We start from the raw sequence: 25,872 nt of genomic DNA on the forward strand, positions 1-25,872 counted from the left end.
TTGAAGTGTTGGAACTTCGATAATGACCTGGGCATCAGGGGTGCAGGATGTTCTTCCACAGCACTGGTGTGGTCTGGTGGCTCCTCAGCTGGTTTCCTGACGAGTTTAAACACAAAATGGGTGTCAGACCAGAGCCTGGAGAGGGAATTCGGAGCCACATATCTGTGTTCTGAGTGGAAGAGCAGCAGCAGAAACATCAAGGCTTCTTCTAATTACCCTCTTAATGATGAGACTCCTGTCAATTCCTTATTTACAATTCATCTGGAAGCTCCTTTGTGTTCCTTGAGTCGATGCAGGGAAAGTTCTGCACTTTAAAGGCACATTCTTCCTGCCTTTTCTTATTTTTTTTTTTTCCATTTCGTGTGTTTTCTACTCAGCCGTGCAGCCTTCACGTCAGGTCCAACCTGTGCCAGGGGACTGCAGCCAGCTCAAAGAAATTGAGACTCTTATTTCCAGCTTGAAATATCCCAGGATAATGTTTAGTTTCTGGATGACTTGCGTGAAAAGTGCTGCTTTTTTTTTTTTTTCCTTGCCTTTTTTTTTTTTTGCAGCTAATTTTAACTCCGTTTCGTTTCGCAGCAGCGGGTCAGTAGATTTCATAAGCACCCAGCAAGAAGCAGAAGAGATGTTTGCACCCAAAATAGCAGGAGAAGCTGAAGGGGCAGCGAGATGTAGGGAAGGTACTCGGGGTGGTGGTGCTGTGTCTGTGGAAGGGCAGATCTGGGCTCGTTTGTCCAGCTGCTTTGTGAGGAAACAGGCTGTGGGAGCATCCAAAAGCAGTGATTTTGGAGGCGGTGGGTGAAGGTGGAGCTGGGTCTGGGACTTGGGGGAGACACTGGAGGGGTCACTTTGGACTCAGATGTGTCCCAGCAAGGGGTGTAGGGACCCCAGTTGTGGGTGCCAGGCTGCAGAAGAACTGAGGTGAATGTGAATATGAAGGGCCACCAAGGTGATCAGAGGGCTGGAGCAGCTCTGCCACGAGGAAAGGCTGGAGAGTTGGGATTGTTCAACCTGGAGAAGGGAAGGCTTTGGGGTCACCTCATTGTGGCCTTCCAGGACCTGAAGGGAACCTGCAGGAAAGGGGGAGAGAGACTATTTCCAAGGGCCTGGAGTGCCAGGATGAGGGGGAATGGCTTCAAACTGCCAGAGGGGAGGGTTAGGTGGGATATTGGGAAGAAATTCCTCCCTGGGAGGGTGGTGGGGCCCTGGCACAGGTTACCCAGAGAAGCTGTGGCTGCCCCATCCCTGGAAGTGTCCAAAGCCAGGCTGGAGCAGCCTGGTCTGGTGGAAGGTGTCCCTGCCCATGGCTGGGTGATCTTTAAGGCCCCTTCCAACCCAAAACATTCCAGGATTCCATGATAATGGCAAGTGAATCTTTGTCTTTAAAGCTTTCATCAGATGGCTCAGTCTGCCCTCAGCCCAGATTTTTGGAAGGGGAGCTGGTTGTTTTCTTGGAGGGCTGTTCCTGGGGTGGTGCAGCTGAACATGGAGCACAAAGGGACAGCTGGACAGACCTCTGCTCCCTCAGCACGAGGGGAACAGATTTTATTCCTAACCCTCTGTGATAAAGGTTATTCTTTATTTCAGCACAGCACAGAGCCAAACACTGACAGATATTTCTGTTTTCCAAGCGTGTTTACACACGTCCCTCTTCATTAGAGCATCTGAAGAAGCAGCAGAGCTACAAAGCCAATTGTTTCCCATTTCTCTTGCTAACATTGTGCTGCTGCAGCACGAAACCAGCACTCCCAGAGTGGGGCTCATTAAGTTTGGTGCTGCACAGAGACACAATAAATTGCAGCTCCTGTTGCAGAGCCTTGGAAAGGCTCAAAGTCAGGGGAGTCGTTCTTCCAGCCCGGACTCGAACTGTTGAAAAAGAACAGCAGCAAAAAAATCTGTTTATCTGGTAAATACGTGGGTGGTTATTGGCAATTTTACCGATACTCGTCTTCAGGTTAATTATCTTCATACATCTTGATCAGGTAGAGTTCAGCCCTGAGAAAATGGCATCTTGCTCCCTGTGCTTTGGGGAGGAGCTGGAAAACGCATTCCAGGAGGTGGTTGCCACCACTGCAGGAGGTTTTGCTGTGAAACTTTCCCCTGTCTCGCTGCAGAGACATCTTGACACATGAGAAACCCTGTGCGAGGATGAATGTGTGCAAAACGAGCTCGGAGAGTTGCTGGGAAAGGAGGAGAAATGTTCTTTGCCTGTCAGAGCTCGGTGTTTGAGTCCCCCTGGAGCACAGAGCTCGAATCCACAGCCCCCCCCCACCTGTTTGTTTGGATCCCTTGTGGGAATTTAGGTTGCTTTGAGTGGGGGGATTTGGTGGGAGAGGCCCTGCTCGTGTTTTCCTCGCTACTGTGGTTGAAGCAGAGGACACAGACACCTCCATTCCCTGGGATCCTGTTGGGGCTGGAATCTGGGAACATCACAGGGAGCAGAAGCAGTTCTTGGGTTTGGAGGAGTTGAGCCCTGGGCTGGGGTAGTCCAGGATGAAGGAGAGTTTGTCCTTTGGCAGCGCCGACTGCCCTCTCTGTTTTTTGGGGAGCAGAGAGGCCCCGTTTTGCTCCGTGTAAACACCCACCTGCTCCATCTCTCCAGGAGAACAAAGCCTCGTCCCCAGGACCTGCAGCTCAACGCTGGGCTTGTTCAAACAGTGTCTGTGCAGGGCTGGGCTGGGCTGGGAGTGGGGTGTCCGTGTGGGGAGCTCATGGAGCGGGCTCTGCTCCAGCTCCACTCGCTCCTTCCACGCAGACTCGTCCCCGGGCGCTCCGGAGGGGGGAATGTGCCTCCCCAGCTCTGGGAACTGCTCTTTGTTTTCCTTCACCCCATCTATTTCCTTCAGCCCAGGCAGTTTCTTTTATTAAGTGGATTATATGTTTTGCTCAATAGGAGCTTTTCTTCCCCAAGAAAAAAAGAATGCTGTTGGCATGAAAAATCCTTTTATCCGCTTCTTGTCTCCTCCTGCTTCGCCCTGGCTGCTCCCAGAGCACCCAAGAGATACCTGGGGGGGGCTCTGCTTCCCTGGCCATCTCCTGACCCCCACCCAGGGGCAAACAACCCTTCCTTTTGCCTGGCTTCTGGTGTTACTGATGGGAGAAGAATTTTTCCTCCTGGTTTGATCGAGCCGGAGCTGCTGGGCCTGCACGGGTTGCCCTGTAATTCTGCTCTTTGCCGGGAGCTTCCCGGTGCAGACAGGCCTTTCCTCCCTGGCACACACAGAAAATTGGAGAGTTCCTGCCTGCAGCCTGGAGGTTCTGGCCAGAAATATCTGGAAAGCCCCTTGAGGGTCGCTGATGAGAATTGTAAAGGAGCACAGACGTGTGTGTGCTGAAGGCTCCCCGTGCTCTTTGTTCCCGCTGCTCTCCCACCCTGGGGATTTTTGAGGTGCAAACAGTAGAATTGAAGTTAAAAAAGAGCAGTTGTCTCAGAGGGGGAATGGGGTGAGAGGAGGCCGTGGGGCATCCCCCTCCTTAGCAGGAAATTTTGGCTTTCTGCACAGAACAGATAAGGATCTCAGTCTGTCTCTGCGCCGGGGCTCTGGTATCGTACCTTGCAGGTAAACTGATTTTTTTTTTTATTATTTTTTAATCCTACAAATGCAACTGAGCAGACACAACCAGCTCCTCTGCTTTCCCTCTCAAAGGCATGCTCGGTTTCAGGCCAGATACTTCACTCAGATGTTTACAAAATCAGTTTTATTGGTGCATTGAAGTGCTTTGTTTACTTGGGAGCTTCTGGAAGCCAAACTGCCACAGTCTGAATCTTGGGATTGAGACCTCAGAAATGAGTCTTAACAGGAACAAAGTTCAGGTTTGTTGTATCTAAATCAAACTGAAAAGAACCTACATGGTGAGATGTGTGTGGGTTAAATGTTTTTAATTTGTACCTCGAGTTTTTGATAAGTAATAAGGGAGATGCTTTAAAACACCATTTCCTTTTAAGTAAGACATGAAGGCAGGAATGTGCCCTGGCTGCTCTTTGCCATCTTGAGTGTTCATAAAATCTCCTTTATCACCAACCTTTGTTCCCCCAAGTGTTTGTATTTTTCAGAATTGTCTTGTCTGTGCTCTGCTGACCACAGAAAAACTCTGATCTCGGAGCTCTTTGAGGTGAACATCAGTGGAGGGGTCTTTTCCTTTCCTTATTAAGTTTCCTCATAGAATCTGCTGAATCCATGGGTGCTCTCCACCCTTCTCCACATGGATCAGTCTGAAGGTTTTCCCTGTCCATTTTCTGTCCCGTGTCCCTTTTCCCTGGCCTGTGCTGAGCACATGGTAGTAAGTGAGGTTTGCTCGTGAGGCTTTTTGAAGGTTTCTCACTCTGGGTTTTAATCATGGAGTTGTAGACTCATGGAATCTCTGGAGCTGGAAGGGACCCACAAGAACCACCCAGTCCAACCCTCAGCCCTGCCCAGGACACCCCAAAATCCCACCCTGTGCTCCAGAGGATCATCCAAACCCTCCTGGAGCTCTGGCAGCCTTGGGGCTGTGCCCACTGCCCTGGGCAGCCTGTTCAGTGCCAACCACCCTCGGGGGGGAAGAACCTTTTCCTGAGATCCAACCTAAAGCTCTCCTGACACAACTCCAGAGGTTCCCTCAGGTCCTGTCACTGGTCACAGGCTTTTTCACTGCAATTTTGAATCCGTTGGTTCCAAACTCACCAGCAGCCACATTTAGCTCGTCTGGAACAGTTCACAACAACAGCTGGAAAACGAGGAGCAGCGTCCAGGGAGAATTAAGTGAACAGTAATGCAATTAGGCTGATTGATTTACCCAGGACTCTGGGATGAGGGCTAATGGGTGTCTTCCTCCTGAAGGAACCCCGAGTAAATCAGGACCAGCTTGTTTTTTGTTAAACTCGAGGTAACGTGGCCCCAAACACGGCAGAGTGCTGAGGCTGTCGTGTGACTTTACCCCGAGAAGGTTCAGATCAGCCTGGGGAGAGTCAACTGTGGCACTTGTGTCTTTTCAAACCCTTCTTGAAACCCTCCCCACCCGAAAGCCCATTTCTGCAGCGGGTAAGGACAGGTTTCGGGTTCCCTCCGGGGAGGCTGGGAGAGCTGATGAAAGCTGGAGAAAACCCGGCGTGCTGCTAAACAAGCCCCACCCTTCTTCTTGACATTGTTGGATTCCTCTTTGTTCCCAAGGATGGCAGGGCCTGGGGATTTGCTTACAGTTTTTCAGGCAGCTTGAGAAAAGCACAGTGACAGCTGGGAGGCGGAAAAATGTGGGAATCTGCCTCGGAGTTTCTCCTTCGCTCTTTTACCCGAATAATCTTCGTGGGGAGCGGGCAAAAAGCCAGGAATTTATTTGACCCCAAGGTAGTGTCTCGGATCAGGAAAGCAGTTGCTAAATAAGTGGCTGATCTAGCTGGGTGTAGCACGCTTGGCTCGTGCAGTCGGCTGGGATGGGGTTTGGGTTGGCATCTGCCAGCTGCTCCTGGTCTCCTGGAGCCCGGGTGGTCGTCCCTTGCCAGCCTGGATCAGGCAGCTCCTCCTGGAGCCTGGGCAGCCAGTCCTGGTGGAATCACATCCATCAGCTGGAGTAATTGTTGTGTTTGGTTTGAGCCTGACCAGAGGTTGGGCTGGGAGTGGATCTCGCCCAGTTTGCAGGGGTGACTCGGGGCACGGCTGGTGGTGGTTGCAACAGGGGCAGGCAAAGGGCTGCCTGGGCAGGCACCTCCTGGAAAGGCTCCTCTGGCTCCACGCTGGGTTTCGTGCTGAAATTGGGTTCTTGCAGGTCTGAAATCCTGAGCGTGACTTGTGCTGTTCTTCAGGCCGGTTCTTCCGGAGGCTGAGAACGGCCCCTGTGAAACGGGGAGTGTGAGGAAGGTTTGAGGAAGGTTTCCTCTCATTTGTGCTTTCGCTCTTGGTGGGTTCTAAGGGCTTGCTCTTGTTGTGTTTCCAGCTTTGACATGTCTGTGCTCCGACTGCAAACAAGCCAACTCCACCTGTGAGACGGACGGCGCCTGCATGGTCTCGGTCTTCAACCTGGACGGGGTCAAACACCACGTCCGGACCTGCATTCCCGAGGCCAAGTTGATTCCTGCTGGGAAGCCCTTCTACTGCCTGAGTTCGGAGGACCTGCGGAACACTCACTGCTGCTACTCCGATTTCTGCAACAAAATTGATTTAATGGTTCCCAGCGGTGAGTGGGGAGCGGGATAAATCGTGTGTTTGGAGCGGGGAGGAGAGGAGCTGTTTGGGATTGGGAATTCGGAGTTCTCAGCCCTGTTTTCACTTGTGAACTTGAGCACTGGGTTTATTTCCTTCGTCTGTAAAGTGGAAATGACAAACTACTTCAAATTAAAATGGGAACGTGCGTGTTCCCCGGGCACAGCCCGCCCTGAGCTGGACCTGCCTTTATCAGCTGGAGTTGCTTCCTTTCCAGGACTCCAGATCTTTTCAGTGCTGAGCACGAGTATGGGAACGTTGCAGCAGCTTCAGAGCAAAGTGTGTGTGGGGTGGAGGGTGCCTGGGCTCAGAATACACGAAGGGGAAGCAGCCCTGCCTCTGAGTGAGGGTGTGGGAAATGTCTGCTTCTCATTCCTGGGACACAGAGGGCACGTGGTGCTTCCTCCTACCTCCTCCTCTCCATTTTGGGCTGGTTTCTAGTGGGTGCTGTGGAGACTGCAGTGTCATTTTCCTCAGGAGTGGGGGGGGAGGTCTTATTTGGGCTCAAAATGACAAAAATTTAATTGTTGCCTTCGGGTGCAGGTTCATTGGTTGTTGCAGGGCAAAGGGCAGAGGGGGAGCAATGAGCCCTGACCGACTGGTTGAGTTCAAGTGGGAGGTGAACTGCAGACTGTTCTGAAAGATTCAGCCCAGGACAGGCTCCCATCCTCTAAAACAGTGAATACCCATGATCCCTGATCCCAGGTCCATTTTCTTTTGGGGGTTCCAGCTGCATTTTGCCTGCCTGGTGCCTCGGTCAGCCCCATGTTGATGCTGTTGCTTGCCGCGTCCCCGGAGCAGTGAGCTAAAATTGTCCAGGCTCTGAGAGAATAATTAAAACCCAAGAAGAAAGCCCTCAACGGAGTGATCATTTTCTCAAACTGTCTGTTCTTTTTCTCCCTTTCCTGCCCAGGGCACCTGAAGGACAACGAGCCCCCGTCGAGCTGGGGTCCCGTGGAGCTGGTGGCGGTGATCGCCGGGCCCGTGTTCCTCGTGTTCGTCGTCATGATCATCGTGGTCTTTGTGTTCCATCACCACCAGCGAGTCTATCACAACCGCCAGCGGCTCGACATGGAGGACCCCTCCTGTGAAATGTGCCTTTCCAAGGATAAGACCTTGCAGGATCTGGTCTACGACCTCTCCACCTCCGGCTCGGGCTCAGGTAACTGCGGGATGGCGGGAAGTGAGGGAGGAGAACTTGGAGTTGTCTCTTTGGGCTCGTGGTTGCCACAGCTTTGCACAGGGGTGTTCAGGGTGTTTGGCATGAGTAACCTGGAGGGATGGTTAAATTCAGTCGTGTGGTCACCCTGTGTCAGTGTTCAGGTAAGAGCAATAGTTCAGCTCCTTAACTGCAAGAGGATACCTCAGGCAGCTGCATCTCTTCCCAGTTTAGCCTTGGGACTGGATTTGGGTTGGAAACAGCAGTTAACTGCTAAGCTGTGCATTACTGGCTTTCAGAGGAGGATGCAGCATGTCACCTGCATCAAAGCTGACAGGAAAATGGGAAAGACCCAAGCAGGTGAACGTTTAACAGTGTGCAAACAGTGCATTTGCACAGCCCATTTTATCCCAGAGAATCCTTGGGTCTTCCCAGGTGGGTGATGTGCAGTATTCACTTCTGTAACACTTAAAAGGAATCCTCAGGTGGGATTCATGGAATAGATGGGAAGTCATCATTTAGCCATGGCTTCGAAGCAGGAAAGCAGTTGGGTTAAAGAAGGAAAGGAATTTTGCAGCAGGTGGAAACTGTAGGAAAACCCACAGAGGCAGAGAATGTCAGAACCTGATGTTTGACCAGGGAATAAACCTTCAGCAGCACATCTGCTGCTCTGTATAAAGTGTTTGGGATCTCTTCCATGCACCCTGTGGGCAGGTGAGCTCCGTGCTCTCCACAAGCGATGGCAGCGACGTTGGGACTCCTTTCTCGAGAGAAATTCAGGGGGTTTTCTGCTTTTTAGCAGAGCCTGACTTAAACGAGTTCCATTCTTTGCATATTGAGGCTGAAATTCCTTTGATGTGCCGTGGAGCAGGAGTTCCCTGACTGCTCCTCTGCTTCAAAGCGAGATGCAGATGCTGCCTGAGCAGTGGCACAGCCCACGCAGGAGCCACCACCATTCCCTGCTTTGGGCCTTGCTCAGGCTGCTGGTTGTTATCAGCCGTGGAGCCTGCTGGGTTTGAGGGTGTTCTCCAGCCTCTGGGTTTTCAGGAGGTTCTGCTGCTGCCACAGGGATTCATTCCTGCCCCGTCCCTTGCCCCCAGGTTTGCCGCTGTTTGTCCAGCGCACCGTGGCTCGGACGATTGTCCTCCAGGAGATCATTGGCAAGGGTCGCTTCGGGGAGGTGTGGCGAGGCAGGTGGCGTGGGGGCGACGTGGCCGTGAAGATCTTCTCCTCACGTGAGGAGCGCTCCTGGTTCAGGGAAGCAGAGATCTATCAAACTGTGATGCTGCGGCACGAGAACATCCTGGGGTTTATTGCTGCAGATAACAAAGGTAAGAGGTGCCTCGGGCCTGGGAGCAGAGGCTTCACCAGGGTGCAGCCTGTTCCAGTGCCTGGTCCCCCTTTCCATGAAGAAATGTTCCCTGATATCCAGTCTAAATGTCCTCTGGCACAGCTTGAGGCCGCTTCCTCTTGTCCTGTGCCTTGTTCCGTGGGAGCAGAGCCCGACCCCCACCTGGCACCCCCCTCCTGCCAGGAAGTTGTGGAGAGCAAGAAGGTCCCCCCTGAGCCTCTTTTTCTCCAGGCTGAGCTCCCCCAGCTCCCTCAGGTGTTCTCTGGATCTTTCTCCTTGTTCTCCAGCCCCTTCCCCAGCTCCATTCCCATCTCTGGACATGCTCCAGCCCCTCAGTGTCTCTTTTGGGAGTGAGGAGCCCAAAGCTGACCCCAGGATTGGAGGTGTGGCTTCACCAGTACCCAGCCCAAGGGGACAGTCACTGCCCTGGTCCTGCTGGCCACGCTCTTTCTGATAGGAGCCATTTCTGATCCCTGACTTGCCCCGGGCTGACCGATGAGTGCAGCCTTATCCAGCAGCTCTGCTCTGTCCCAGAAGGGTGGGGGCTGCTCCATGATGTGTGGGGTCCCCGTGTGGGATCTGCCTGAGCTCCATCTCCTTCCTGCTGCAGATAACGGGACGTGGACTCAGCTGTGGCTCGTCTCCGACTACCACGAGCACGGGTCCCTCTTCGACTACCTGAACCGCTACACGGTGACCATCGAGGGCATGATCAAGCTCGCCCTGTCTGCTGCCAGCGGGCTGGCCCACCTGCACATGGAGATCGTGGGCACTCAGGGTAAGAGCCCAGCTGGGAATCCTCGAGGGGAGGCTAAAGCAGAACTGCTCAGGGGGGGCCTGATGTGCTGCCCAGCAAACCCTGCCTGAGCCTCTGAGTCAGCCCGGCTTCAGCTGGTCCTTACTGACCAGAAATAGAGCGGCTGCTTTGGCTGGGAAGTGGGTTATCCTGGCGCTCGCTCCCGGGAGTTATATCACCATTTCACATCCCATCCTAAAATTGGCGCTGCCTGGGTGGGATGTGAGCGCAGGCAGCAGCACCAGCACAAACTCCTGACGTCGGTAGGGCCGGGCCTGTGCTGGGACGTGGAGTTCACGTCCCCCTTGAGGCCTCTGGATGCCACTGCATCAGCGGCACCTCCGAAACGCCACCGGAGCCTTTTCCCACCGCAGCCCTGCCCCGGTCCCTCGTGGATCCAAACAGGAAAATGTGTTGCAACACCGGGTTTAACGCCCTGAAATCCGGCGCTGCCTCCGCGCCAGTTCGGCGAACGGATTTCCCCAGTTTGACCCTCGCTGCTTTTTGTTTTGCTCTCTTAGGGAAACCTGGGATTGCTCACAGAGACCTGAAGTCCAAGAACATCTTGGTGAAGAAGAACGGCACGTGTGCCATCGCTGACCTGGGCCTGGCTGTCCGGCACGACTCCGTCACCGACACCATTGATATCGCACCCAATCAGAGGGTCGGCACCAAACGGTAGGGAAACACAGTCACAGGCATCAGAGTGAGACTGGAAATGCCTGAGCTGCTGGTTGAGCACTGGGGGAATTCCCTGTGCTCAACGTTTCCCAGTGTCTCACAGGGACAGCTCTGTGCCCACGTTGATGCCAAAGGGATGTCAGTACCTTCAGTCTGAGAGGGGTGGGCCAGCCACATAAACCCAGCACCAGGGAGCGTATGTAGTACCTGGCAACAGGCTTGGCCAACCTGCTCTTGGGAACCTGATGTGTTTTGGGGACACAAAAACCTCTTTTTACCTCTTTTCCCAGCCTGCTGTTGTTCAGGAGTTATTTTCTTCGCTCCGTTAGACCACGGGGCCCAGTTCTGTTCTGATGGTGGCTGTGCCATGCAGAGTTTGGTCTGCTGCTGGGAAGTGCTGTGTGAGGAAAAAAGATCAGTTACTATCTTCCAGAGAATTCTCTCTCTGAATGAACATGGTGTTCCTTTCTGTCTGCAGATACATGGCCCCAGAAGTCTTGGATGAAACCATCAACATGAAGCATTTTGATTCATTTAAATGTGCCGATATCTACGCCTTGGGCTTGGTCTACTGGGAGATTGCCCGAAGGTGCAACGCAGGAGGTAACACCTTGGTGTGCCTGTACCATGGGCTCTGCTTGCTCCTGGGTCTCCCAGCCTTGGGCTTCCCTTTGGTATTGGGGAGGTTTGAGGGAGAGCAGGGCTGCGGGAGGACCTGTCCCTGTGTGTTGCCACTGAGGGAGGAACAGAGGTGACCCACGACTGCTGCTGAGCCTGGCCAGTGTGGGGACGTGGGGTTTGGTGCTCCCACTGGTGTCTGGTGTTCCTCTGGATGGATTTTAAGGACGTGGTGGTGCCCATTGGTGGGGGTTTTCCCCCAGATCAGTATAGATGTCTTGGCACGTGCAGCTGCAGCACCGTCCCACGTGTGACAGCCCCACTGTCCCACGTGTGACAGCCCCACTGTCCCACGTGTGACAGCCCCACTGCCACTGAGATCTGGTGACCCTGGCTCCGTGCTGGGAGGTGCTGATCCCAGCCCGCTGACTCTGTTCCAGTTTGGGCAGCTGCATTTTATTTTCCCTGAATTTTTCCTGTAAACCCAAATCCCAGATTCTTCGCTTCTGTTCTAAATAAGTGCAAAGTGTTGACGCATCTCAGCAGTGAGTCATGGAGCCCAGACCCGCCTGCCTTCAGCGAGCTCTGTGGCCGTGATTTCCTTCTCCAGGAATTGCATTTCCCCCTCTCTGCCTTCCAGGTATCCATGAGGAGTATCAGCTCCCCTACTACGACCTTGTGCCCTCTGATCCTTCCATCGAGGAGATGCGGAAGGTCGTGTGTGATCAGAAATTACGGCCGAACATCCCCAACTGGTGGCAGAGCTACGAGGTAAGGTCGGCTTCCATCCTCACCTCCCCTTCCCCTGCCATGAGGAAAGACTGAGAGAACTGGGATTGTTCAGCCTGGCCAAGAGAAGGCTTTGGGGTGACCTAATTGTGACCTCCCAGTACCTGAAGGGAGCCTGCAGGAAAGATGGGGAGAGACTATTTACAAAGGCCTGGGGTACCAGGGCAAGGGGGAATGGCTTTACACTGTGGAGTTAGATGGGATATTGGGAAGGAATTCCTCCCTGGGAGGGTGGGGAGGCCCTGGCACAGGTTGCCCAGAGAAGCTGTGGCTACCCCATCCCTGGAAGTGTCCAAGCCCAGGTTGGACGGGGCTTGGAGCAACCTGGGCTAGTAGAAGGTGTCCCTGCCCGTGGCAGGGGGTGGGACTGGATGATCTTTAAGGTCCCTCCCAACCCAAACCATTCCATGATTCTCCTGCGATGAGGTGAGTAAAGAGTGAGCGCTGTAAGCTGAGCTCTGATTTTGGGGGGTGTGGAGGGTGTCCCAGCGTCCAGGCAGAACAGCAGCCTGGCAGAGCGACGTGGGGGCCTGGGGGAGAGCAGAGCACTGATATCCCTCCTTGTTTCTTGCCCAGGCACTGCGGGTGATGGGCAAGATGATGCGGGAGTGCTGGTACGCCAACGGAGCCGCCCGGCTCACCGCCCTCCGCATCAAGAAAACCCTCTCCCAGCTCAGCGTCCAGGAAGATGTGAAAATTTAGGCTCTGAGCCTCAGCAGGAAGAAACTGCACAGGAGCTGCCGTGCTAGAGTAGACATGTGATGGAGGCCTACCTCGTGTTTCAGCCCAACCTACTGCTACAACCAGACAGCGGGACCTGCAGGCTGCGAGGCGGGGGGGGGGACGGAGCCTACGGAACCGCTCTTCTTCCCTGCTTGGGTATGAAACAATCCGAAACCTTTTGTGATCACCTCCTGAGAGCGTGGAGACTCGAGAGGGGACTTCACCCGAGGGATCTCAGCCATGATCGTAACTCTTTGTTCCTTTAACGGGAGTCCCTGTAAAGTTCAGCGCGCGCCGGGCACCCCTTGGCGGGGTCGGGGCCAACCCCGGGGTGCCCGGTTGCCGGGAGTGGGAAGGGAAGAGGGAAGGTTTTTCTTGCCGTTGCTCTGAGGATTTTTCCAGGGACTGGCGCGCCGATGCAGGAAAAAAAAGCGAAAACAAATGGTGCTCCCTTTTCTGAGAGGCTGAGCCGGAACAGTTGATCAGCTTCACGAAACCGTTTTCCTCCCCCCCCTCCTTTTTTTTCTTAAGCTTGAAGAAGTCCAGCTGAGCGCCCCGGCGGCCGTCGGGGCGCCGGCGTCTGCATGCGCGAGGCGCGCGTGTCCCTGTGCCTGGTCATCTCCTCCGTAGCCGTGCCGGTGTCTGCCCGTGGGGTGGCTCATCTCTGTCCGTGCTTCCTGTGCATGTGCAAATCTCGAGTTGTCCCGTTTGTGAGCTGTTGCTGGTGCTCTCCTGTGCTGAGTTGTGAGCGTTGTGGAGCTTGGACAGGCTGCTGCAGAGCGGATCCTCGGCTCCCCGGGCGGGGAACGTCCCCGCCAGGTCACCTCACTGCCACCCTGTCCCTTTTTTAAGACAAAACAAAATAGGAACTGAGAATCACTCCTGGAATCCAGGGGTTTGTTTTTTTTTTTTTTTTTTGTCTCGAGCCCCTGGGGTTTGTAATTCTTGGTAGGGGGGAGCTGAGATGTGTCAGAGATGGAGCAGGCGCCGCGCCCGGCCTGCAGGGAAAGCAGGGGACGGTTCTCCTGGGAACACAATTCCCAAGTCCACCATCCAGGCAGAATTCTGGGGTCTGATCCACGGCATGCCGGGTGCTGGGGGTGCTCTGCACCTCCCAAAGGCGCCGGGCAGGATCTGACAGCGGGTGTGGGTTGGGAAATCAACGTCCATCTTTTTAATATAGGTGTATAAATATCTCCTGATGTGGAAGTGGCCATGTCTTAAGTGTGGGGTGGGGGGGGGGGGGCCTGCATGGATTTTTTTTCATTCAACGTTGAATCCGGGTGAGGAAGAGGTGGGATGACTTGTCTGCAGTGAACATGGAAGTGAGGGCTGAGGCTGCCCTGCTGATTTTGGCAGTCGTGGTGTGGGGGTCAGGTCAGTGTCTGCGGTAGAGAACTCTGAAGCCATAACTTTTAACTGGAGTGGTTTTGATTATTATTTTTTTTTATTATTGTTGTTGTTATTATTATTATTATTGTTATTATTATTATTTTCTGGGAGGGTCTGGATTTTAACTTTTTTGAATATTGTTAATTCTTTCTAAGAGAAGAAAAACAATCTCTAGTTATTACCTCTTGACCTGTTGGTTTGTAAAGAAATCACTGCAAAAAAAAAAAAAAAAAGGAAAAAAACCAAATGCACAGCTCGATTTACACTGGAACTGTTTCTACTCCGACCTTGCTCCTGCTCTCTAAGGTGAGGTTTCATCTCTGCTCCGGCCGCCGGGGTTAAATCTTTATTTCAGTCCCTCTGTTCTTGCTGTCTGTGTCCCTGTCCGTGTGTCCCCCCGACTCCCCCGTCTGTCTGTGACCTTGTGTAAAGTGAGGAATGTGGTTTTTTGCATCGTGTTAGGAGCCCTTTTGCATCCCCCCCCCCGAGGAGTTTGGAGCAGCACGGAGCTCCCGGAGCGGGATCGGGGTCCAGCTCCCCATCCCATCCCAGTTTATCTCGGCTCCCAGTCCCAGCCAGAGGTTCCCACCAGTCTCCATTTCCCTGAAAACCTGCGTTTAGAAGCCCAGGGGTTGGCGGGCACTGCCCAGCACTGAGGACTCTCCAGCTGCTGGCACAGGCCCCGGGGATGCCCTGGGAGCTGGGGAAGGACGGGCCAGGCAGGAAGGGTCGTCCCCCACTGGTAGGTACTGCAGGCTCTCCCTCGGGTCTCCCATCCCTGTGACCTTGCAGGCCAATTCCCAGGGACGCTCCGTAGGCTCCGGAACTTGCACTGACTCCCCCCCCTTCCAACTGTAGCCACACATGCACCTGCCTCAGCGCCAAACCAAACAGCGCCCGGCGCGCGGGGTCGGCCCGGGTCAGGCAGAAGGGACGAGGGAAGGGCGACACCCCTGTGAGCAGCATCCTAGGAAAGGAAAAGCCTTGTCTGGGAGAGACAGAGATGGGGAAGACCAAGCAGGATCCGCGGCGGGAGCGCTGACCATGTAGCATTTACACAGCACTTTTCATGCAAAGCCGTGTCCGGGGGGTGCCAGCGCTCGCCCGAGCTGGCTGGGAGCACATAGGAAAGTCAGCACATAGGAATCTCTGCCAGGCTCCAAAGCCTTGCAGCAGCTCTGGGAAAAAGCAGCATTCCAGGCAGTCCCGAGGGGAGCCCGGTGCAGGACGAGGAGGGGGGCCCATCAGCGGTACGCGGCTGCAGGACAGAACTCTTGGTACTTCTCTGCCCCTTTGATTTGTTTGGTTTTGTACATTTTTTCTTAGCAAAGGACTGTAAGAAAATAGCCACTTAGCCACTTTACCTCTTCAGTATGCAAATGTACATACGGTGTAAGATAGGAAATCTTTTGTTTAATATAAAACCAGGCTGTCGATTTCTGCTGTACATTATTAAAAGTTTGTTTTATTCACGTGAGGTGTCGGAGTCTCTCAGTTCACTGGGAGGGGTGGGAAGCACAGGGCAGATCTCGGGCCCCCAGAAAAGGGGCTGGGAGGGGGCTTGTCCCCCACAGGTAAAATAATCTCTCTGAGAATCCCGGTCAAGACATTTTAATGTTGAATATTCCCATTTCTGGTGGAGATGCAGCTTCCAGCAGGTGGAAGGTGGGATTTCCAACCCACACAGGGATGAGCAGCTGAACTCGGGGGCTCCTTCTCTGGGGACAGGCACAGAGCAGGAGGGAGTATGGGGGGGGGTACAGTGGGCATCCCCCCCAAAGCATCCCTGGGGATGTGGTGGGTACAGTGGGCATCCCCCTGGAGCATCCCTGTATCTCCCACAGCTTCCAGAAAGGATAAATCCCAGAGCAAACCGCCCCATGTCCCTATAAAATCCTGTTTGCTCCAAGGGCAACCGGTGCTGTGCAAAATGCCCCCACTAATTCTCCCTAATTAGAGCCTCCTGCAAACGAGCCTGTTGTGAGCGGATCAAGGGGAAAATCCGCCGGGGCCTGGGGTCCCCCCGGGCTCAGACACGGTGGGGAGGGGGAGTCGCCATCTGGGCTCGTCCCTCCTCATTCCCAGCTTTGTCTGCAGCTCCTGCTGTGGTCCCTGGGAAAATCCAACCCCGTCCTGGAAGCAGAGGCAGCAGCGGGATGAGAATATGGGGAATTTTTAAGCAAAATTTGTCTTTACTCCTCTAGGAAACGGGATGGGGAAACAGTCTGGGATGGCTTCAGCCAGAGGGCCAAATCATTACCAGATTTCGGGAACAGAATGGCATGTTCCTCTTCATCCCCAGGGGGTTGGTGCCTCGGGACGGGGTGGTGGGCTCAATCCCATCCTTTCCCCAGCACTTCCAACCCGGAGCAGCTCCGCTCCAGGAGAAAACTTTTGCCTCCTGGTAGCCCCAGGCCAGGGCTGTGGGCGGGAGGTTTGGGTGGAACGCCAGTGGGATTGTTACGATCTTCATTTTTTTTGGCGAATTTTAAACAAACATTTGGGCAAAGCTCTCGACTCCAGCTGGAAAATTCCCGCTGCCTCCCGGCGCGGCGCAGCGAGGGGCGGCCGGAGCGACGTGTCCGCACCAGACACCGCGGCTGCCTCCGGGAATTGTTCTTTCCTCCCGTGTCCCGGCTCAGCGCGGGCACGGATCGCGCAGGAACGGTTTAAATCCCCCCCCCGGCCGCCCCCGCTGGGAGCCGGGCCCGGGGCTGTGGCCGCCCCTGCTCCAGCTCCTGCCTCCCGTTAAATCCCAAATGCGGCTTTGGCGGCGGGTGGTGGCCGGGGGGGGATGCAGTGGCAGCTGTCGGGGGGGCGGCATCGCTTCTGCGCCCAGAAACCCACTGGTTTCTCCCCAAAATCATCCCCGAGGTAATCCCTTGGCCCCCTCCTTGGCACCCCACGGTGCCACCCGTGACACCCCCGGCAGTGTCCCACCCTGCACCCCCCGGTCACCACCTCCCCCTTCTCCCTGCTGTCCCACAGCAGCCCCCCCAGACCCCCGCGCTGAACCCCACGGGGTCCCCGAGCAGGACCCCACGCAGGACCCTCCCCCTGATCGCTCACGCTGGACCCCGCGCAGGACATTCCCCCTGGACCCCCACGCTGGACCCCAAGGGAATCCTTGCCCAGGACCCCCAGCTGGACCCCCGGGATCCCCCACATGGTCCCCACGCAGGACCCGGGGCGGGGGCGATGCCGGACACGGGGCCGGGCTTCCCGCGCCAAGGCGCGGTTTATAGACAAATAGGCGCGGTTTAAGCCACAAAGGGGCGTGTTTTGCCCCGAAACGGGCGCGTCCCGCGCTGTCCCCGCCCGCCGGGCCCATATAGCGGCGCTCGGGGCGGCCCGGCCCGGCCATGACCCTGCGGCGGCGGCGGCGGCGGCTCCGGCCGAAGGACGATGCGGTCGCGGCGGCGGCGGCCCCGGAGAGCCCCGGCCCCGCCGAACTGTACCGGGCGCTGGCGGCGGCCGGCGGGACCCTGCCCCGCGTGCGCAAGGTAGGAGATTCGGGGGGTTGTGCACCGGGGCCGGTGCGGGAACCGGCGCCGTGAAGCGGTAACCGGGGTGCGGGGAGAGCAGGGAGGGGGTGCGCGGGGTCCCCGTCCCGCGCGGTCGCTGCTCCGGCGGGGCTGCTCCGGCGTCTTCTCTTGGGCTCTTGTCCTGCCTCGAGGTCCCCCCCGTCCTGCCCCCGGGAGCCCCCAAAGCTCTGCTCCGTGTCCCTATCCCGCCCCGGTGTCCCGGTCCTGGCCCGGTGACCGCCCCCAGCCCCTTGCCCTGCCCCAGCATCTCCTCACTTCGGGCCCGTCCTGCTCCAGCATCTTCCCAGTGTTCCCATCCCGCTCCAGTGTTGTCCCCCAAGGCGTCACATCCTGTCCCGGATCCTCCCCACGTCCTGCCCCGGTATTGTCCCTGTGCCCCCACCCCAGTGTCCTCCCCAAGCCCCACGTCCTGTCCAGGTCCCTCCCCACGTTATTCTGCGGTATCTTCCCTGTTCCACAGCGGCCCCCCAAGCCCCTCGTCCTGTCCTGCTCCCTCCCCACGTCCTGCCTTGCAGTTTTCGGGGCGCAGGGCCAGGCTCCCACCCTGGTGTACGTGGCCCTGGCACCGGGGCAGGCGTGTCCCCACAGCCCCCCTGGGCTCTGCTGCAGGGGGAGGGCAGGGGGCGACGGGGCACAGGGTACCCCGGGTCTGCTTTGGAGAGGATGGGGGGGGCAGGGCACAGGGTACCCCATGTCTGCTTTGGTGGGACACGGGGCCCTCTGCCCCCACGCCCCTGGAAAAGCCTCTTGCGGTGGCGCTGGGACCGTCACCGCCCCGACGCTCCCCCCCGGCCCCGCGGCGCTTCCTGAGCCTTGTGGGGAAGCGAGAGCGGAGCCGACATCCGGAGCAGAAGTGGCCTCGCGGCCGCGCTGGCACAGCCCGGGTCACGCGCGGTGTCCCGGCTCCCCCTCACCGGCCAAGGCCACCACCGGAGACGTCCCCAAGGGGTCTGGGACATCCCACGTCACCTTCCCGTCACCGCCGTGACGTGGGGCCCGGAGTGACGGGCGGCAACTTTCCCTGTGACAAAAGCACCCGGTCCGGGTGGTTTTGCACTTAATGCGGCCGGGGACGGCCCCGCCACCGTCCGGTGGCACCTGCGGGGCTGGTGGCACCCACGTGGCGCGGCGCGGAGGGAGCCGGTGCCACCAAGACGCGCCACGTGCCACTCCGGAGGCGCAGCTCGCGGTGCCACCGCCCGCACCGGGCTGCTGGAGCCCCGCGGCCTCGGAGGGGCATTTGGGGACAGCCTTGTCACCTCCTGCCCCGCGGCGAGGGTCCTGCCGTGCCCGGCCGGTCCCTCCGCCCGCCCACGCCTCCGCACCCGCCACAACAGCGGCATTGTCCGGGCCGGGAGGGGGGGGGGGGGGAAATTTTGCATGAAAAAAACCGACTTTGTGACCACAAAAGGGCCCCTCTGTGCCGGGTCCCCCCCCACCCGCCCCGAGCGCGGCGTGGGGTGGGTGCGGCGCGGTTGACGTCAAAGCGTGGGGGGAGCACGGGGCAGCTCTGAGGGTGCCTTTGAGCGCCGATCAAAGCCCTGTTATGCCCACCCGGCCGGGGGGGCCGCGGGGCTGGGGGGGCTCCCGGGTGCTGGTTCGGTGCCGCCTTGGCACGGTGTTTCCCGGGGGTTTGGTGCTGCCCTTGGTGGGACACCCCGTTTGGGCCGTCCCTGGAGGGGGTGGCAGGGGGGGATGTCCCCTGGGGTGTCCCCCAGTGATGGCTCTTCCTCTGCTGCAGGACACGGGTTTCAGGTGGGCGACCCCGAGCCAGTCCCCGGAGGAGCACAGGTAGGGACACAGGGGTGGGGTTGGGGGCCCTGGGACACTGCTCCAGGAAGAACTGGAAATGGGGGAGATTTTGTGGGGGAACCTGAGAGCAGTGATGGGGTCACACTCCCTGGAGGGCCCCTGACATCCCCAAACCCTGTGGGGACCCTGCCTGGTGCTGCACAGGCTGCAGGGCTCTGGCCAAGGCCGACTGGGGGGATCCCATCCTGCGGGAGGGTCCCCATCCTGGGGAGGGGGGTCCTGTCCTTGGGGTCCCCAAAGCAGCGTTTTGAGAAGGGCCCAAGGTCCGTGCAGGTGGGTTGGGGGTTGCCAGGGCCTCTGCCTCCTTGTCCCTGACCCCCGTGTCCCCCAGGAGGGTGGTGACGCTGGAGAAGAAGGCAGAGGAGTCTTTCGGCTTCGAGATCCAGGTGGGTGCTGAGCTGAGCTGAGCTGAGCCGAGCTGAGCTGAGCCGAGCTGAGCTGAGCCGAGCTGTGCCGTGCCCTGCTCCCCACCCTGCCAGCCCGCACCTTGCTTTGCATCCAGGGTATTTTTAAGTTGTCTCTGAGCCAGGGGTTATTTTTAGCAGTGACAGAGCCGCCGTGTTACCGAACCTCCCCCAGCCGTGCCCGCGGGGGGCAGCCCGGGGGGGCCCCTCTGGGGTGCACCCATCGGGGCAAGGCCCCCCTCTCCAGGGCCAGGGGGCTGCCCCTCATCACCCACCGGCAATTAAACAATTAAACGCTGCAATTGCTGCCCCGTGGCTGCTGCTGGGGGGCCCTTGGGCTCGGGGGGACTTTGGAGGTTGGAGGGGGAGTCCCCGTGCCCCTCACGAGCCCCCTCACCCGTTCCAGACCTACGGGCTGCACCACCAGGACAGGAACAGCGTGGAGATGTTCACCTTCGTGTGCCGCGTGCACGGCGGGAGCCCGGCCGAGGCCGCGGGGCTCAAGGCTGGTGAGAACACCCCGGGGGGCTCAGAGGGGGGACCCCGACAGTGGGGACCCGCCACCCTGAGCCCCCCCCTCCCCCCCCCCTCCAGGGGACACGATCACGGGGGTGAACGGGCTGAACGTGGAGGGCGTCCGGCACCGGGAGATCGTGGAGATCATCAAGAGCTCAGGGAACGTGCTCCGGTGAGCTGGGGGGGTTCGGGGGGGTCCAGGGGGCCCCAGCAACCCCCCCCCCCGCTGACGGCTGCTGCCCCCCAGGCTCGACACGCTCTATGGGACGTCCATCCGGAGGGCGGAGCTGGAAGCCCGGCTGCAGTACCTGAAGGTGAGAGGGGGGCCCTGAGGGGGTCAGGGGGGTTTGGGGATCCCCCCCAGCAGGGTCCTCACCCCCGACACCCTTCCCACAGCAAACACTCTATGAGAAGTGGGGGGAGTACCGCTCGCTGATGGTGCAGGAGCAGCGGCTGGTGCGGGGTGAGTGGGGGCCGGGGGGCTGGGGTGGGGGGCTTTGGGGCACCCCCTGGCCCCCCTGACCCCGTGTCCCCCATCAGGTGTGGTGGCCAAGGATCCCAGTATCTACGACACACTGGAGTCCATCCGCTGGTGCCTGCAGGGGGAGGGGGGGCTGCCGGGGGGCTCCTCCCGCGCCAGTGGCAGCGACGACTCCCTGTACCAGACCTGCGTCTTCGCCTCCACCGACTCGCTGGATGGGGACAGGGACAAGGATGGTGACAAGGACAAGGATGGGGACAGTGGGAGTCCCGCGCCACCCCCGCCACGCCCCCGGCCCGCCCTGACCCGCAGCGCCAGCCTCAAGTGTGCCGGGGGGGTGGGGGCCGCGGGGCGACTCTGGGCCCGGGCCGGGGACCCCGGGGAGGGGGCGGCCGCCCCCCGCAAGGGCCGACACAGCAGCTTCCGCCGGCGGCTGCTCAAGTTCATCCCGGGACTGAACCGGGCACTGGAGGAGGAGGAGAGTCACCTCTAGCCGGGGGTGTCCCCCCCCCAGGACTATTTATTTATTTATTCCAAGGGGATTCATCCCCCCATCCCCGGGGGAAGGAGGTTGGGGTTGGCCCCAGGGGTCCCGGTTTGGCCCCCCCCCCAGACCGGGGGGGTCCTGACACCGAGGGACAGACGTGACACCGAGGGACAGACGTGACACCGAGGGACAGACGTGACACCGAGGAACGGACGTGAGGACCCTCCCGAAACGGCTCACGGAGCCGTTGCTGCTCTCAGGAATCAGTGCCCTCCTCCCTGTGGGCATTGGGGGGCCCTGCATCCCCCAGGTTTGGGGGACTGTGGGGGTCCCGCCCCCCCGGGGCTGTTGTACCGCGCCAGCGCTCGCCAATACAGAGGAGACGTTTTGCAGCGACGTGTGGCTGTGACTGGGGGGGGACAGAGCCCCGTGGGGAGCGGGGTGGGCTGGCTGGGGGGGCTGTGTCCCGCAGGGGAGCCCACCAGGCTGCAGCCCCCCCCTCAGTCCCCGCGCTGCCCCCTTTGGGCTCCGGGTGGGGCAGCCTTGGGGTGACCGACTGATGTCACCTTGGACCTGCGTGGGTTCCCAAGGACCCCCCGTGTCCCCCCGCCCGCCGCAACCCCCGGTGCCGTGGGCCACGTCCCGGCTCTGCGGGGCCCCGGCCAGGCCCTTCCTGCCCCGTTTCCTCCGGCAGCCGGCGGAAAGCGGGTCCCACCCCAAGCCCTTCCGCCCGCGGGGAATGGGGTGCCCACGCGGGACGGGCACTGGAGTCCCCCCCCGGTCCCTGCCTCAGTGTCCCCCAATCCCACTGAAGCAACATCCAGAGGAACTGGGGGACACAGAGACCCTCCGGGTGCCGCGGCAGCGCCTGTGAGTGCACGGGGACTCCCTTGCACGGGGATTCCCTTCACCCGGGGATTCCCGAGCTCTCCAGGGAGCCCCGGGAGCCCCCAGCCCTCCGTGCCTCAGATTCCCCTCTGGCTGGGTCATCGCGCATGTGGGGAGCCCCGGGGAGCCCCAGTTCTGAGCTCCTGGAGCGTTCCATGGCTCTGGCCACCCCCCCCAGGATCCCAGGGGGATCTGCTGGAGATTTGGGGGGTGAGACCCCCAAGGCTGCGGGTGCCCGTGGGTGCCGTGGGTGCACACGTGTGTGCCGTGGAGTGGGGGGCCCGGCTGGCTCCCCGCCACTCTCCTGCCTTGTCCCTGTTCCAGGACGGCTCCGTGCTTGGACATTTATGGTCTGGCTCCGGCGTTCTCCCACACACTGCCAGGGGTCGGAGCACCCCGTCCGTGTCACGGTCATCACGGGACCCCCCGCCGCAGCTGCCACCCCACGCCGAGCTTTTTATAGCCCGGACCTGTGGCTGCGTGTGCCCGGGAATGGGCAGGTGGCAGTGGGACACCAGGGTCACGCGTGGCACCGGCTGAGCCGGGCAGGGCCGGGGGGCTGAGGCTGCGGGGTCCGGACCGGGAACGCCCCGGAGCAGTCTGTCATTACCGACAAATATAGGCCCGGGGCAGGGAGCCAGCGCCGGCCGTGGGCACCCGGTAATCACTGCCCGGCCGTGGGCACCCTGCGAGCCCCGACCCCCACCCCAGGGCTCGGAGAGGGCTGGTTGGTGGCCACCGTGTCCCTGTGTCCCCACCTGGGTGTCGGGATGGAGCCGGCACCCCAGGGCCGGTGCGAGCCGGGGTCCTCCCCTGCAGCTCGGTGGCCTTGCCAGGGTGGCTTGGCTCGGGTTTCCTTCCCCGAAGCCATCCCGGTCCCCGCGGCCTCTCCCGGGGTACAGCTAATCCCGGGTGCGGGGGCTGCCGGTGTCACCCTCCTGCCTCCGGTAACGCCGCTGCTGAGCGAGGGGTGCGGGGGGGCTGCAGCCGCCACGCTCCGTGCCCCCGGTGGCTTTGGGACCCCCGTCGGCTCCGGGACCCCCGACAGCTCGGGGTCCCGCGGCCTGACCCCGTCCCGGGGGGCTCCTGTCCCCGAGCTGGCACCGACTGCAGTCCCGGTACCGGCTGTGCGGGGCGCGGGGACCCCGGCGGGTCCCGCCGGGCCCGGGGGATCCCCGCGGGGGAGGCCCCTCTGGTGCCGTGGGATCCCCGAGGCGTCAGCGTGCAGGTGTGACGTCAGCGGGCAGGTGTGACGTCACGGAGCCCCGTCGGGGGCGGGCGACAGAGGGAACCGGGGCCGGAACGAGGTAACGGGCAGCGAGAGGAGGCAGCGACGGCGCCCGACCCCGAGCCGCCACCTCCGGTACCCCCGTGCGCCCCTCCGGTGCCGGACTCTCCCCCGCGGGGCCGGGGGGTCTCCTGAAGCCGGGGAGGGTCCCGGTACCGGTGATCCCGGCAGCGCCGTCCGGACTCCGGGAGATGGACCGATGCCCGGCACGGTGGGACCGTGCCAGGGGCTCTGCCGCTGCGGGGGGCACTAACGGGAGGCACTAACGGGGCTGCCAACCCCGCGTTCTGCCGACCCCGCGTTCTGCCGACCCCTAACTAACGGGGCTGCCGTGAGGGGGATACCGGAGGGTACGGGAAGGGGGTTGGTACCGGAAGGTATCGGGCTGGTACCGGAGGGTACCGCGGGATGTGCTGGGGCGGTACCGAAGGGTGCCGGGGTGGTACCTGGATGGTACCGGAGGGTTCGGGGAGTACCGGCGTGGTACCAGAGGGTACCAGGTGGGGAGACACCGGGATGGTACCGGGGGGTACTGGGTCCCTTCCGCCCACCCCTCGCCCTCCCACGGGCCCGACCCGGCCCCGCACGGGCTGAGCTCATCTTTCCAGCCCGCGGGCGCTGTTCCCGGCGCCGGCGCCCGCCAGCAGCCGCCGCTCTTTCCATCGCCCCGGCCAGGGGCTCCCCGCGGGGACGGGGCGGGGACGGGACCCCGCGTCACCCACCTCGCACCCGGGCACCGAACTGGAGGAGAACGGGGGTACCGGCGCCGCTGAGCACCGGAGATACCGGCTCAGATGGGCACTGGGCATAACGGCACCGGGGGTACAGGAGAGCACCGGGGAGAACGGCACAGGAGATACTGGCACCGAAGGGGCACCAGAGGCGGGGGCACCGCGGTACCAGCAACGAGGGGATACCAGAAATACCGGCACCGAGGGGGCACCGGCGATGGAAACACCGAGGGATGCCAGCCCCGGGGATACCGAAGGGGCACCGGCGCTGGGGGCACCGGGGATACCCCCCGACACCGGGACCTCCCTCCCCCCGCCGGCGGCCCCGGGAGCCCCGGAGGGGGGATGTGGAGGGGGGCGAGGGGCGCCCGCGCTATTTTTAGCCGGGGCCGCGGGGGTATTTTTAGCCGGGGCCGCGGGTGCGTCAATGGAACCCCGCGTGCGTCACGGCCGCGCCCCCGCCGGGGCCGCCCCCCCCCGTGCGTCACCGGCCCCGCACCGCCCCGCGCGTCACCGAGCGCTTAAGAGAAAGTAGTGGCGGGGTCGGAGCCCGGCGGAGCCCGCGGAGCGGCGGCGGCAGGAGCGGGGACCGGAGCGCCGCCGCGCCGGCACCCGGGTACGGGCGGCACCGGGGTGCGGGCACCGGGCGGGGGGCACCGTGGGCGGGGGGGTCCCGCGGGCAGCGGGGGCGGGAGTGAGCGCATCGAGAGGTGCAGGGGGTCGGGTGTCCCGGTGGCATCGGGGGGATCCGGGTCGGGCATCCCCGTGGCACCGGGGGCTCAGGGCGTGGGACGTCCTACAAGGTGCATGGGGTCGAGTAGCACCGGGGGGAACCGGGGCTCGCGTGTCCGAAGGACACAGTGTGAGGAGCTCCCGGTGCCACCGGGCAGTGTCGGGGATCCCGGTGGAAGGGACCGGGGGGTGAGCGACGCGAGGGACCGGCCCTCGGGGGTATCCGGTGGCACCGGGGGGGATCCGAGTCGGGCATCCCGCGTGGCGCTGAGAGAACCGGATCGGGAGTCCCGGCGGCACCGGGAGGAGCCAGGGGAACGCGCACCCGGCGAGAGCCGGCAGAGCGAGGGGTCCCTGTCCTGGGGGTCCCAGGAAAAGCCTGGCATCACTCCTTTGTGAGGAGCTGCACAGGACCGGGAGGCACTTCTTGGGCTGTGGGGGACCGGGCTGGATCCCTCATCCCGGCACCCAAAACAGGGACCAGCTGCAGCCAGCAGACCCGCGGCTCTGGGGGCTGTGGGGGGGCAGAGTCACCCCACACCGGGCATCACCTTGGGATCCCCGAGCAGAGTGGGCAGGACCGGGCAGGAGGAGCGTGTGGGCAGCACCGGGGACCTGGCAGTGCAAGCAGGGATGTGCAGGCAGCATCAGGACCTGGCAGTGCAGGCAGGGGTGTTCAGACCAGCCCCCTGCAGGCAAACCCCCCGCTGCCCACGCAGACCTGGCAGCAGCCGCTCCGGGCAGCAGGTGCCGACAGGGCTGTGGGCAGCGTTACCCGCCCCCAGGGCCACCGGCTGCTCTCGCCCTCCTGTGGCCCAGGGCTCGGTGCCAGCTGCTGCCACCCGCCCGTGCAGGCAGCAGCCTCCGGACTGGGCACGGGCAGCTGCCTGCACTCCCAAATGAGGAATCTGCAATTAGTGCCCGGCCGTGGGCAGCGCGGGGGCTGCTGCAGGAATCTGTGCCCGGTCCCCGGGGAGGTCATGGCAGGAGGGACCCAAAACGCCACCAGCACGTGGGAAAGGGCAGAAGTGTTTGAATAACCAGGGCCACGGGAAGGGTCGGGGCTTTGCATCTGTCAGGATTTGCAGGCAGGCAAGGGAAAGAGCCAGTGTCCCCCGGGTTCGTGTCCCCAGCGTGGCCTCAGGTCTCCTCGTCCACATTCAGGGGCAGGAGGTGGCCGGGGGGGGGTCACCATCCCCACTGAAATCACCCCCCGAGCCCAGCTGGACAGGCACAAACCCCGCCGGGACACTGGGAGTGGGGCCGGTGCCACGCCGTGGGTGCCAGGGCTGGATGCACGCTG

General features: G+C 60.6%; 3 protein-coding genes across 4 annotated transcripts in view; all 3 read left to right on the forward strand.

Moving 5' to 3' along the window:
• Positions 1-184, forward strand: part of ACVRL1 (activin A receptor like type 1) — a 14,264-nt gene extending 14,080 nt beyond the window's left edge. The window contains exon 11 of the mRNA XM_032713403.1: positions 175-184. The gene's annotated coding sequence lies outside the window, so the exon portion shown is untranslated. The remainder of the gene's footprint in view (positions 1-174) is intronic.
• Positions 1-15,157, forward strand: part of ACVR1B (activin A receptor type 1B) — an 18,280-nt gene extending 3,123 nt beyond the window's left edge. For both annotated transcript variants that reach the window (XM_032713405.1, XM_032713404.1), the window contains exons 2-9: positions 5,911-6,150; positions 7,090-7,338; positions 8,436-8,666; positions 9,297-9,464; positions 10,004-10,160; positions 10,642-10,766; positions 11,422-11,552; positions 12,147-15,157. In XM_032713405.1, coding sequence (XP_032569296.1) covers positions 5,976-6,150; positions 7,090-7,338; positions 8,436-8,666; positions 9,297-9,464; positions 10,004-10,160; positions 10,642-10,766; positions 11,422-11,552; positions 12,147-12,272 — 1,362 coding nt within the window. In that variant the 5' untranslated portion in view covers positions 5,911-5,975 and the 3' untranslated portion in view covers positions 12,273-15,157. The remainder of the gene's footprint in view (positions 1-5,910; positions 6,151-7,089; positions 7,339-8,435; positions 8,667-9,296; positions 9,465-10,003; positions 10,161-10,641; positions 10,767-11,421; positions 11,553-12,146) is intronic.
• A 3,707-nt stretch (positions 15,158-18,864) lies between these two features.
• Positions 18,865-21,304, forward strand: TAMALIN (trafficking regulator and scaffold protein tamalin). Its single transcript, XM_032713406.1, has 7 exons — positions 18,865-19,021; positions 19,374-19,428; positions 19,853-19,955; positions 20,041-20,134; positions 20,210-20,276; positions 20,359-20,425; positions 20,503-21,304. Exons 1-7 carry the CDS (start codon positions 18,951-18,953, stop codon positions 20,934-20,936), a joined length of 891 nt encoding a protein of 296 aa, XP_032569297.1. The 5' UTR covers positions 18,865-18,950; the 3' UTR covers positions 20,937-21,304.
• Positions 21,305-25,872: the final 4,568 nt, after the last annotated feature.

The sequence above is a fragment of the Chiroxiphia lanceolata genome, chromosome 30 (genome assembly GCF_009829145.1).
Source record: "Chiroxiphia lanceolata isolate bChiLan1 chromosome 30, bChiLan1.pri, whole genome shotgun sequence".
NCBI classification, from domain to species: domain Eukaryota; kingdom Metazoa; phylum Chordata; class Aves; order Passeriformes; family Pipridae; genus Chiroxiphia; species Chiroxiphia lanceolata.